General features: G+C 41.0%; 1 protein-coding gene across 3 annotated transcripts; it reads right to left on the minus strand.

Annotated features, from left to right (window-relative positions):
- Positions 1 to 1271: 1271 nt before the first annotated feature.
- On the minus strand, positions 1272 to 9231 carry UMPS (uridine monophosphate synthetase). 3 transcript variants are annotated; one of them, XM_061609047.1, is made up of 7 exons: positions 9132 to 9231; positions 8653 to 8859; positions 5628 to 5781; positions 4619 to 5287; positions 4008 to 4183; positions 3155 to 3269; positions 1272 to 2111 (listed from the first exon to the last, which is right to left on the minus strand). In XM_061609047.1, exons 2-7 carry the CDS (start codon positions 8788 to 8790, stop codon positions 1936 to 1938), a joined length of 1428 nt encoding a protein of 475 aa, XP_061465031.1. In that variant the 5' UTR covers positions 8791 to 8859; positions 9132 to 9231; the 3' UTR covers positions 1272 to 1935. The 3 variants fall into 3 exon arrangements, with proteins under 3 accessions (XP_061465031.1, XP_061465032.1, XP_061465030.1); XM_061609048.1 differs by having other exon boundaries at positions 4011 to 4183; positions 8653 to 9216; XM_061609046.1 differs by having other exon boundaries at positions 8653 to 9213.
- Between the last annotated feature and the right edge of the window lie 4639 nt (positions 9232 to 13870).

The following is a 13870-nucleotide window of genomic DNA, read 5'->3' on the forward strand; positions in this document are numbered from 1 at the left end:
TATACAACCACTATCTTTTTGTCAATCCAGATGGATCTCCCCCTTTTCTAGTAAAAGCCAAAAGTGATCACTGGAGTTCTTCTCTGTTAAAGTACTGTACCCACTATTCCATTCAGACAATTCTTTATATTTGGTCAAACTTGCATCTGTCTCATTCATCTCCAACAGCTGTTAATCATTACTATCTATTTACTCTTGGGGCACCTTTATCACTCCACACAATATTGAGTGACACATGCATTTCTAAAGGTGTGTAAGCACAGTAGGGAAACCTGTACAGAGCTCAGTGAAAGGACAAAAGGTTATGTAGGGAAGGAGGTTGTCTTTCAGATATTTGGGACCTAAGATATTTGGTTAGCTGCTAGCAGGTCCCACTGAAAATGCCTGCCTTGGCACCCCCTTAATTCTTCTTCTGGCCAGCAGCTGCTTCTAGCCACATTTTAATTTCCAAAGTTTCCTATTTTAGTTTCCAAAAATGTGCTGGGGAATTGTGGCAAATGACAAGGGGGAAGCAAGGCCCATCAATTGTCCTAAAATCTATACAGATATTATAGTGAATACACAAATAATGGCAGGGAGCAGGTAATTCACACAGGCAGTAGGAGTAAGGCACAAATGCATGCAGACTCCCTAACCACAGTTACAAGAGCAGTACTTCTACCCAATGCTGTTATTCTATCCAAAAGTAACAAAAAAATGACAAATGATACAGCACAGATGGGGGTTTTCCATTTAGATTTCCACACAGTTTGTTCACAGTTCCTAAACCAGCCTGGGCTCCTTCGGGAGGAACATAAAGTTAATAAATAAATAAACAAACTATGGATAGGCTAGTTTCTTGGCACTCACCAAGTGTCAGGAAAAATCAAACAGTAATTACTTTGGAAAAACACAAAGCTTCTTAGCACCCTCTGGTGGTCAAGTTTTCATATAACATTTGACCTTGATGCAAATTTCCATTTTTTGAAGCCAGGAACACCAGCAGAATGCCTCCCCCCCCAAAAAAAACCAACATTTTAAAACAGGAATGAGGAACTTGTGGAACTCCAGATGCTGTTGGACAAACAGGTGGTGGCATCCAGCTTTGTCTGTGTGTATGCAGTGAAGCGTCCCCTTCCTCTCTTCCCCCCTGTAGTCTATACACCCCTCAAATCTGCTCCAAAGAGTTGGAGACCCTCCAAAGCAGATTTGGAAGGCTCAGGGGCAGAAAGGGACGTCCATTCACATGGCACTGGATGTCACCCAGAGTGCTTAAGAGTGTAAAAAAAATCTTCTCAAAATAAAAGTTTGCTTTATTGTTATCATAAGTAGGACATTTTACATTTAGGCAGTTACTAGCAGGAAAAACAAGGGTCTTGAGTATGGCTTGAGGCAGCAGATCATTAAACAGAATGGAATGCATCATCTTCACATAAAGTTGTCAAGGCATCCATTAAAATATGGGCAAGTACATTAATTTTAATACCTAAGGCACACAATTCCTGCACAAGATTTTGAGGCATATTTCAGATAGTTATCTAGTGCCAGAACTCTAGAGAAACTGCTCTGTGGCAGGCGCCTAGCTGCACCACATTCAGTCCTTACATTCTAACACAACTGAGAACAATAACTAACAACTCTAACTTCTGCAGATGCTTCCTCTTTTCTTTATGCCTCTGTGGGTCCCAAAACCAATGAAGCAAAAGAGAAAGCCCTTTGGAGTGCTTTTTGTTTGTTTTAATAGGGTAATAGAATTTTAAGACCAGATGAACAGGAAAACTGGCCATTTAAGAATTGGTACACAAATTGTAAAACTGGCACTGAATTCAAAGGTCTTTCTGGTGAATGTATTTTAACAAACATTTATTATGCAACAACAACAATAAATTACCTTCTCAATCTTTCCAACTTCTAGGAATTTAGCTTGCTTAATGAAACCCAGGAGTCATGTTAATTTTATGCACTGACACCAATTCTCTGCAAGTAACTTTCCCAAGCAACCTTCCTATAAGCCTCTGCTTCAGCTGGGCGGCTGGATGCAGACAAGATACCACGGCCTACAATGATGATGTCCGAACCTCTGTTAGCAATCACTTCTTGAGGACTCAGGTACTTCTGCCCAAGGCTATCACCTGTAGTGTATCACAAACATGCAGTACAACATTTTGCTTGGTTTTCAGCAGTTTCCTTCTGATAGGAGTTTCAAGAGTATTGGTAAACTCCAAGAAATGTTCTCCATACTAGCAGTGAGTACACATTTATCTTTATAATGGTAAAATCCTAAGAGGTACACACAGGAAAGAAACATGCACTAAAAAGATCTTTCCATGCTGTAAGAACAAGTAACAAAAATGAAGTTTGATGTAGGTAAAGGTGAAGCTATTTAATTTAAAGAATGAACAACAGAGACTGTGGATTGTATGCAACAACTGGCAAAATGGGACTTCTCCTTCCTCTCCCCGCATCCTCAAAATATGTTGCAGGGGGGTCCTCCAATCCTCTGGAGCAGATTTTGAGGGTGTGGGGGGGCCTGCAGGGGAGAGAACAGCAGCATTTGATATAACCCCATCTGAATTAAGTGCTTGACACATGGAAACACACGATTGAGGTAGTCTGTGTGCTGTTATGAATTCTGAACTTGCATACAAGCATAGCTAAACAGGAAATTTCATACTACCAAAACATGCATTTCCAGTTACTGCGTTCAGTGAACAAAGTAGGAAAATACTGGAATGAGCATCATGGGCATTTAGGGAAAGCATATATATGCAATCTTATAATACTGCCCTTACTTGGCTCCCTCTAATGTTACATTTTATCCTTGCGTTACTATTCTGTACATCTGCTTACCATCTTTCCTGCTTACCTCACTGCCATGCCTGAATTGGGCGATTCTGTGGCTATTTAAATGTGTGCGCTCACCTCCATGGTGGGAGTGAGACAAGAAACGCAAATCTAAGGGCAATCTCAGGACAGGAAGAGTATAATCTGAACAGGAACTATTGGGGACTTAGAATGCATTTTCACTCTAGTCAGCGTACAAACCAAAAATATTTGTCAGCTTGCCTCTCAATAATATCAGTTCTTCTACCGTTTTCCTAAGTATTTTGTACAGTTAAACAAAGTGTTGAACTTGTTTGAGTTCCAAATAGGTCATAGCCACAAGCGTACTTACCTCCAGCCTGCATCTGAACACCAGGAGTCAAGTGAAGAAATTCAGGTTTTTCAACAATTCTGGAGCCAGAAATAAATCCCAGAACAAAATCTGAATGTTCTTCAGCCATTTTAACCTAAAAGTAAACACACATACAAGAGCAGTAAGAAAATGCTTTATACTGCTTGTTTTAGAATGGAGGATTATTTATTTATGTATTACTATCTCGGCCTTCCTCCCAGAAGCTCAAGATGCTTTGTTTTTTAGGATGTTTTAAAGATGTTTTTAGTGTTTTATTGCTTTTTTGTTGCTCAGGCCTTCTTCTGTTTGTTAATAATAAACAAACAAACAAATATTGTAAGCACAAAGACTTGCATCCTTAAAAATTCAAAACGAGGATAAAGAATCAGGTCATTTGGAGACCACATTGAACCAAACATCAAAATATTTACATACCTCTGTTCACAAACAGATGCCATTTCCTTGTAAGTGAATGAATACGCCAATCACAAATACCCTCCTTGCTTCCTTTGCCTCACCCCATCCTTCTCCACTGCCACCCACACTCCCCCAAGATAACCTGAAAAACATTGGTTTTCATTTTTCAGCATTATTAGCTCCCACTGTTTCAAGCATGGGGTTTTCTGCATTCCTACATTGCTGCTACACCTCCATGCTGATCCATTTTGGAGAGAGCATCAGCCAGTATTATTCTTGCTGACTATGTCCAACCAGAGAAGCTGAAAGTGACACTTGCAAATTCAAGACATATTACTTTTCAGAAGTGCTGCCCCTACCTCCTGAATGGTAGGGGCGGAACTCAAGAAGCTTTAAAATATTTTTCAATCTTTTTGATATGAAAGCTCCAACTTACTACCGTTTTAGTATAGTCACCAGTCGCCAGCGACCCTTCTGAGCTCATTTCACCAATCAAGAGACACCCCCTCTGTAAAGGATGCCCTACTTCTTTCAGCCCCTTAACAACTCCAGGGCCAGGAACCGCATGAGCGTTAACTATATCTGACCAGGATGCTATTTTGAAAACACCACCTGAAAGAGAAAATAGGTAAGGTATTAATTAAGCAACTTTCCATAACTCAGAAAGCTACTAAAATGTTTGGTAAGGTTAGGAAACTCTTTTCACAACTTTATAAACACTGTAAAAATATTGCTTATGACCTAGAATCATGTTTCCCAACCTATCAAGGACGTTCATCACTATTACAATCTAAAAAATCAAGATTCTTTCATTAGTACTGTGTATGCTAGCCTTGGGCTTGGTTTCGTTAGTATTATTTTTCTCAGTATAGCATATGATGCAAAGCTGCTCTCAAAGCTTGAAAATAGAGCTAACTGCAAGTCAGTCAAGGACACATCTGAAAATCTGAAATTAAAGAGTACCCAGGAACTTATGGAACCCTGTAAAGAAATGCATTGTATAATAGCTTGGAAAGGGAAAAAGCATGGCAATCAAGTCAAATTCACCTTCATACTGATGCTTCACAGTATTTCCAATGTCTGCAAACTTTCGGTCTTCAAATATAAAGAATTCATGCTTATTTGCAAGTGCTCTCAACTCTACTGTTAGTTGTTGGGTGAAATCATCCAGGATGTCAATGTGAGTTTTCAAGATACAGATGGAAGAGCCTAGCGTTGCAGCCAGCTGGAGCAATTCTTTGGAGCTGGTCACATCGGCAGAAAGGCACAAGTTAGACTGCTTTTTCTCCATCAGCCTAAGAAGCTGAGCAGCAAGGGGATGAATGTCTGGCAGGTCAGCCCGAGCAGCAAAACTCATTTCTTTGCACATTCTTTTCACAGGAGCAATACCATCTTGCTCGAAAGGGTTGATAATATTCTCCTGAATGAATTTTTCTGCTCTTGCCACCATCTCAGGAGCAACTTTTTTCTGCTGCTCAAGGATCTTGAGAAGTTTAGACAAGGTACATACTGAGTGTAAATGTATCCCATGCTTTTCCAACACAGCTCTTCCTCCTTGCTCTCTGTCCAACAGCACTATGGCATCTGTAACCTTCAATCCCTCTTTCCGAAGGGTCTTTGCTGTCTCGAAGACACTTAACCCAGTGGTAACTACATCTTCAATGATTAGACAAGTTTCTCCCAAATTTATTGTCCCCTCCACAAGGCGCTTGGTACCTTCAGAAAAAAAAACACAAAATGGGCTCTTTACATTAATTGACCGATACAGAAAACTTGCTAGCTCAACTGAAAATATCATTGCTATTAAAACTAAACGTGTAATATGCACATTGTTAATAAATAAATAACTTGTGGTGAAACAGTTTTACACTGATGTCTCTAGATCACAGGTGTTTACTTACATCAAAAATTAGCCTTCTACACCTGCTAAAAACAATGATCTAAGACACATATACACCACGCAGGAAGTTGTAAGCTTTGTTAATTATTATACACATTTTTGCTGTTTTATATAATGCCAATATTTACAATCTAGATGAAGTTTGATTCTTTTTACCATGATCTTTAGCTTCCTTTCGCCGTATAAGCATTGGGATCTGGTTGGTTGAGCAGATGATGGTAGCCAGTGGCAAAGCTGTGTATGGAACACCACATACAGTGTCATATTTGATTGTAGCATTCTTTGCTGTTTCAAAAAGTAAATCTGCTACCTGAAAGAAATTGTTTTAAATATAAAAATATAAAATATATTATATTAGCATAATGAATTGAATTGGGCTGCCTTCAAGTCGATTCCGACATATGGCGACCCTATGAATAGAGTTTTCATGGTAAGCGGTATTCAGAAGGGGTTTACCATTGCCTTCCTCTTGAGGCTAAGAGGCAGTGACTGGCCCAGGGTTACCCAGTGAGCTTCATGGCTCTGCGGGGATTCGAACCCTGGTCTCCCAGGTTGTAGTCCAACACCTTAACCACTACACCACACTAAATGAATATCAATTCATTGTCAATAGAATAGGAAAGAACAGAGACCACAAAGAATTTCCAAAAAGTGAAACCATAGCTACCAAAGAAGCTTTGTTTCTTCGCGTGGTAAGCTATGGTGCTTACTTGCACCCAGGGCTGTGGAGTCGGAGTCGTGAGCAATTTTGGGTGGAGTCAGAAGAAATGTACAGACTCCGACTCCTTCATAAGTGGCAAATGTATATTAACTAGTAATAACACATTTACTGTAGTAAAATGGTAGCACAAGGCATTTCATCACCACCACGTGAATCCAGAGCTTGGAAAAGTTACTTTTTTAAACTACAACTCCCATCAGCCCCAGAGATTGGGCTCATGGGAATTGTAGTTCAAAAAAGTAACTTTTCCAAGCTCTGGATTCACGTGGTGGTGATGAAATGCCTTGTGCTACCATTTTACTACAGTAAATGTGTTATTACTAGTTAATATACATTTGCCATTTATGAAGGAGTCTGAGTTGGACAACAGAAAAATAGAGGAGTCGGAGGTCTGGCGTACTGACTCCACAGCCCTGCTTGCACCAAGCAATTAGACTTCTGTTCCTTGCATTTAGGCTGAGAGCAAAAAGGAGAGATAGCTTCTTTCTCTTGTAAGAACACTGTAATTGTATGAACAATGCCTTAGATTACATGATAGCAGCTCTGCCACTCTCTCTCTTCAACTCCATCAGTTTTTCTCCCCACTTTTCAAGCACAACAGAGAACAAAAAGAGGGGGGTTTTTTTACACAAGATTTGATAAATAATTTAAGAAGTCACCAGAAACATGCCTTATTTGTTTGGGGAAAATTATTTCCACTTTATCTCTTTTGTCTTACGCTAATGGCTAACCTTTACCCTGCTTTCACCCCCTTGCATGGCAGGCTGATTGTGTTCCCCACCTGCCCTCCCATTGTTTTATGTTGTTTATGCTGCCAGGCTTCCTACTTTTCAATAACCATTTCTAACTCCCTCTCCCACCCACCCCAACATCATAACAATCCCTAGGCTTTATTTCAAAGTACTTATAGGATGTTATTTCAAGGCCTAATAAAAGAGGTGACAAACACCATATAAAGTGCTATCCCTGAAGAGTTATATATGAATGTACATATAGGTCCTATGGGTATACACTATGTCAACATAGTGTTCCCCAAGGCCAAGGATTCCTGTCATCCTGATGGTGCCAACAGCTCCTGATACCCCCTGCATATAACTGTATTTCTTCAATATGCTCAGATTGACTTTTAAGTTATCAACATGCCCACTGCTCTCTTGCAGATCTCACTTTGTACATCACTTTTCTTTTCTTTTAATATCTCTGTCTTCAGGTATATATATATACCCACTTATTTAGAGCCAGCCATGGTAGACTATGACCTGGGAGGCCAGGGTTCGAATCCCCACTCAGTCATAAAGCTCACTAAGTGATCTTGGGCTAGTCACTGCTCTCACAGTTGTTGTGAGGATAAAATGGGGGAAGGGAGACCCATGTACACCACCTTGAGCTTCTTGGAGAAAAAGGTGATATTAAATGTAGTAAGTAAATAATATTTATTTATTTATTTATTATTACTTTATGCATCTCACAAAGTGGTCTGTGGCTCACAGGATCTTGTGCCACAATAGGCCAGTTAAGGTGCCATGAGAACCTTTGCTGCCACTGAAGGAAAGAGCTGCCCACCCTCCCCTGTTGCCCCTTCTACACTTTTGAGATGATGTATGTGAAAGCACTAGGAACAGTGCAAGAAAAACATAAGTTATGCTATGGGAGAGAATATCCTTCACAACAACCCATAAGAGAGGTCATCATTATCCCCAATTGCTCCCCCTTCCCCTCAACATCTCCTTTCAAAAACTACAGGCACTTCCACATGAGTAAAAAATAATAATCCTCCTTTCACAAGTACAACTGGCTGCCAGGATTCTGCTCACTTTGTCAGCCACTCCCTTCCACAACCACTCTCCCTGCTGGCTGGCTGAAAACAAACGGCCTTCCCATTCTCCAGATACTGCTGGGCTTCAACTCCCATCAGTCCCAGCCAACATGGTCAATAGTCAGAGATGATGGGAAATGCAGTCCAGCAGCATCTAAAGGGCTCCAGATAAGGGAAAGCTAGTTTAGCATTTTTGTTCTCACTCTACAGCTGAAAAGGCTCCCAGGGAAACCTACACAAACTCACTATGAGCAAGATGGTCCCTACCTACACTCTTACAATCTGAAAAACATGACACGATGGGGGGGGGGGAAAGATGAGGAGGGAAGAGGAAAACATGTCAACCCAGGCGCCAGCTGTTAAGAGTTGCACAGGCTGTGCACACGCCAAAAATGTGAAGTACACCCCCCCCAAAAAAAATCCTGGGGACTGTAGTTTGGAACTGTAGTACTGGAAATTGTAACTCTGTAAGGGGTAAACTGCAGTTCCCTGGTTTCAGGGGAGAGAGATGCTTTAAATAACTAGTGTGTGCGCAGCCATAGTGGTTCTTACAGTGACCTGCTGGAAGAGAGACAACTGAGAAGTGGAAGAGCTGGTCTCACAGCCCCCCACCTTTCAACTTTCTTACCCCGCGAGGTGCTCACCTTCTTGAGCAGAGCCGGATGCGATACGATCACGCGCAGGTCGACATAGACGGGGGAGACGAGGCCGCTCTTAAGCACGAACTCCCCGAAGCGTAAAGCCTGCACGCCATACAGGTCGGAGGCCAACACGTCCATCATCCGCGAGGTCCAAGAGGTACTCGCGCACGCGCACAAAAACGAATAGCGCGGGAGCTGCTAAATCAGTCGCTGAATAATGACGCAAACAAGGGACAAAAAACCCACTCAGATAACAAAGTAGCGGGAAAATTCCTAAGGGAGAGAAGTTGCGCATGCGCATTGTTTCGGCAATCAGCCGAATGCTCTATTCACCCAGCTAGCCTATCTCCCGCCTACTAGGTTTCAACAGGTGTGGGTGGGATTTACAAACGGGCGGAGGAGAGTAACTGATACGTGATGTGGAGCGACGGTTGCATATCCTCCGTCTCTGAGGGCCATGGCTTCAGCAGCTACAAGCTTACCCGTGTGTGCGTGGTGCGTGTGCGCTACAGGGAGACACCCTTGTAATTGCAGAGCTCTCGCCAACTATGCACTCTCTTCGCTAAGGGACGGTGTAAAAGCCGGAACGGAACGGAACAAGCCGGAACTGGCCCTTTATAAAAAACATTGATGCCAAAAACACTGGGATGTGTTAGAGACATTTGAGAACAACATTTAGGAACAAAACCCATTCCGATAGGATTTTTATTAACCCTTTAACAACCAAAATGCCCTCCAGAACGGAATGAAACAGCCCGGAAGGGCAACTTCCCAGCAAGTCAGACCTCTGAAATTCACCAGTCCCGTATGACTACATGAGATGCATGCAATAAGACACAAAACTTCCACGCAAACCATGTTCCGATACCCGTTCCGGGCCATAATACGCTTTTACATAAAACAGCCCGGAACGGCGACTTCATCAGCCAGACCCACCAAATTCACCCGGCCAACACGACTCGATGGGATTCATGCAAAAAGTTACAAAACTTACATGCAAACCACATTCAGATACCCGTTCCGGGCTATAATAGGCTTTAAGGTAAAACAGCCCGAAACGGCGACTTCCCAATCAGCCAGACCTTGAATACAAGGCAGAAGTGGAATCTGAGCCCAAGCACACAAGAGCACTTCTTTGAACCCAGTTTTTTTCCTGTGATAGCACATCTATTTCACAGAAGGCAAACTCTATTTCTCTCCCCCTTCTGCCAGCTGACTTGCCCTTCCAATCTCTCTTTCTCTCTCTCCCCAATTCACCAGCCGTTCACAACCTGGTAGCAGCACCAATAGTGCTGCTTAGTGGACCTACAAACAGCAAGAAAAGGTATTGCTGATCACCCCAGAGGTTCCTGGGTCATCCTGTGTTATCTCCCATTTCCCAACAAAAGGAGAGGCAGCAACATGTGTGGTTGGTGAATTTTGGTAGGTCTGGCTGATTGGGAAGTCGCTGTTCCGGGGCCGGGCTGTTTTATGTAAAAGCATATTATAGCCTGGAACGGGTATCGGAACGTAGTTTGCGTGGAAGTTTTGTGTCTTATTGCATGCATCTCATGTAGTCATGTGGGACTGGTGAATTTCAGAGGTCTGGCTCGCTGGGAAGTTGCCGTTCCGGGCTGTTTCATTCCGTTCTGGAGGGCATTTTGGTTGTTAAAGGGTTAATAAAAATCCTATCGGAATGGGTTTTGTTCCTAAATGTTGTTCTCAAGTGTCTCTAACACATCCCAGTGTTTTTGGCATCAATGTTTTTTATAAAGGACCCGTTCCGGCCTGTTGTATTCCGTTCCGGCTTTTACACCGTCCTTGGCTTATACTATGATACTATGAGCCTTATAGAAAACTTCTTTAAACAGCATACCTCAGAGTACCCTGGGACGGGGAGCAACCTCTCATTACGACAAATCCTCATATTTATGGCATCACTTGCAGTAAGACCGGCCTCTGCTGTAGCATCTTTTGGCTCTAGCAAAAGCTCTGGGATCATGTATCTTTATAAGTGAAAGGCCTGCTCTACATAGACCCCGATGCCCAACTGGCTGACAGTGGAAGCAAACTGTCACAGTGTGTGTGTGTGGTTTTTGTCATGTATAAAATTTTATATTTTTTTAAATTGTGAATTTTGTTAATAGCAAAGCCATATTTGCCCAAATACAGTAGAGGTAGAACACTCATAATTATCATATTACAAAGTTCATGTTATAATCTTGAAGTATATGCTCCAGAAATCATCCTTTTTGAAAAAAATAGTGGTATAGATAATAGATGTTCATCACATTTTTTAAAAAAAAACACGTTTGAGTTGTATTTAATTGTTGCAAGGAAGGCAGCTCTCAAACAATTATCTCCCCCTCCCCACAAATATACAGTATGGTATAGGGCAAAATAAACATTCTTACTGACTTTATAATATCTCTTGATTGATCAGAAGAATTTTATATTTTAAAACAAAAAAATCCAGTTCTTAAATATTTTGTATATTGTATTTATAAGGAAGGAAAAAGCCTAAAATGTAGATTTTATCATCTGTAGATAACCTATAGATATATCAATATATATACTGCATAAGAGAACATATGACCAGGAAATCACTTTACAACATTACAGGTGAAGAATTGGAAATATAAATAAAATACAAAATGTACCTTTAGAAAATGCATATGCATACGAACAAACACAATAATAAAATGATATAACATTTAAGGCAGACCAGCAAAAGACTAAAAATGATTAAGGCTGTGAAATTAGTTTGCACCTTTAACATTTTTAAGCTCTTAACAATACAATCCCTACTACCACCACACAAATGATTGCTGCAAATATTTTTAAAAGTACTTTTAGTTATCTGCTGTGCCCTTCACATGTCAGACCTTATTTTCAGAAGTAGACTTAAACTGCTGGAGTGCCATGGTAGCAAAAGCAGGCCAAACAGTTTGACAGAAAGATGTAAAAGCACCAGTACTGAGAAAGTGAGCATGAAGATGAGATACGGCTTAAGTAGACAGATGCTTGTTTCTACTAGCTTCAGAGTATAAGCCCACAGATTCCAGAAGCCTGGCATGTTAACAGGAAAGCACCATTTTCTGATGGATCATAACTGATCACGTTCAGGGGTAAACCAGACCTTCTGAAGATGGATTTTTCTTCTACAAACGGATGGGAAAGAAAAAAGTCCATGCAATGGCACATTAAGATTCTTTTGAGAACCAGATTATATATAACAATTCCTAGTTACAAGCCAATGGTCCCAAACCATTGTTAGTCACACTTCATTGCATACAGGTAGCAATGCCCGAGATGGACACATCCATGAAATTCAACCATGTGTGTGCGCATACAAGCACTGAGACGTGTAGCCAGTCTTCAGTTGTTTTTTTAAATGCCAACACAAGATTCCAGGCATTTTCATACATGATGCTTAAATGACTTTTGAGCGTCTTGCGTGTTGTTGATGTTAATGCAGAAGATCAGCATTGTCCAATATTCTGGACAATTTATGTTATTTATTATTTAATTTATATCGCAACCTTCCTCCCAGTAGGAGCCCAATGCAGATTTTACACTCACATTACAAAGCCCTTTGAAGCAAGAACTGTTTTATGCCTGAGAAAAAACAACTCTTGAACTCGATGGCAGAACAGCAGCAGTGTCATCTTAAAATGTTCATCTAGTGATCATCTTAAAATGTCCCTTTGCTTGTCATAGAGATTCAGATATTTGTTTCCACTAGTGATTATTTCATAGTGACTTATAGTGTACCAAAGAAGTTTATCCTAAAAGAATGCTTGAATAACACCCTTTGCATTTCCTGAGGATCACAAACTAAAGAATTGCAAGTAGGTATGCCTTTTAATGGGCTGAGTCACCCTAGAAGAACAAAAATTAGGTAGGCATTTTTGAAGTTAGTGGCTACCACAGCTGCAAAGAGCCACATCTATTAATTTTATCGTAACATATCCAAAAATTGTGATGCTTTACTTTTATTGACTCGAGTCCAAGTAAAGTGATCCATGGCATGCAGTGTGATCCTACATGTTTATTCAGAAGCAGGGCCAGCCTGTCATTAGGTAGAGTAAAGCAGCTGCCTTGGACAGCAGCTGCTGAAAGGCAAGAAGCAGACAGAGCTATTTGTGTCACATGGCCTGCTATAGATCTCTGAACTACCCTGCTGTACTAAGGTGTAGTGGAGGATGCTGCCCCATCATCAGGGTTGAAGTAACAGTCAATCAGCTGCCAGTCTCCTTGGCTTTTGGTATATGGAGTGGGGCAAGATACCGTCTTGGACTGATACCAAAATGTTTTTTAACTGGCACTGTCTGGAAGTTCGTGCTACTGTGTTCAGTGGGACTTACTCCCTGGTAAGTATGCATAGGATTGTAACCTAGGTCCCATCGAAACCAATGGGAGTTGTTAGTTGTGGCTTACTTATTCCATTGGTTACTGTGAGATTCAGCCATTAACTTCAGCTGGATCTTATTTATTTATTATTTGATTTATATCCTGCCCTTCCTCCAAGCAGGAGCCCAGGACAGCATCTTTGCCATTGTTTTTATCTGAGCCAACATGTCCTACCTCTGGATGATTGTCAGTGCCTTGAGGAAATACTTTGCATTGCTAAACCATATTTAGTAGCCAGAAAATCTTTTCTATACTTTCTCCTTTTCTGTATTATTTGATGAGGTAAACCATTACTGTATTCACGACCATTCTTATATCTCCTGCTGAGTAAGAACATTTACAGCTCCTAATCTAACAAGTATTATTGGAGTGTGAGCATGTGTGAGAGGGAGGGAGAATAGTTAAGTGCTCCAGATAAAAGGAAAGATTATGTATTAATTTGAGTCAAGATTATTTTAAAAGTACATGAGCCTTACAAAAGCTGTGCCTTCTGTTGAACACAGAAGGAAAGAAGGCACTAATACAAAAACAAAAGAGGAAGCCTAAAAAAAAAGTACTGGAAATGTGTAGAATTTGCAACAAAAGTACAGAACACAGTGCCTTTCTCAATGGTAATTGTTTATTAGACAATCTCAGTACAATAAACTATGGTTAAGTGGACCAGGAATGATATATGTGCCTGCATGTTCTCAGCTTGTCACTTATTTATATATTATTTTGTTTTTGCATTTATGTCCCACCTTTCCTCCAAGGAGCTCAAGATGGTGTACATGGTTTTCCCCCTCCCCATTTTATCCCCCAAACACCTCTGTGAGGTAGAATTAGGCTG

Source organism: Rhineura floridana, chromosome 2 (assembly GCF_030035675.1).
Source record: "Rhineura floridana isolate rRhiFlo1 chromosome 2, rRhiFlo1.hap2, whole genome shotgun sequence".
Classification (NCBI taxonomy): domain Eukaryota; kingdom Metazoa; phylum Chordata; class Lepidosauria; order Squamata; family Rhineuridae; genus Rhineura; species Rhineura floridana.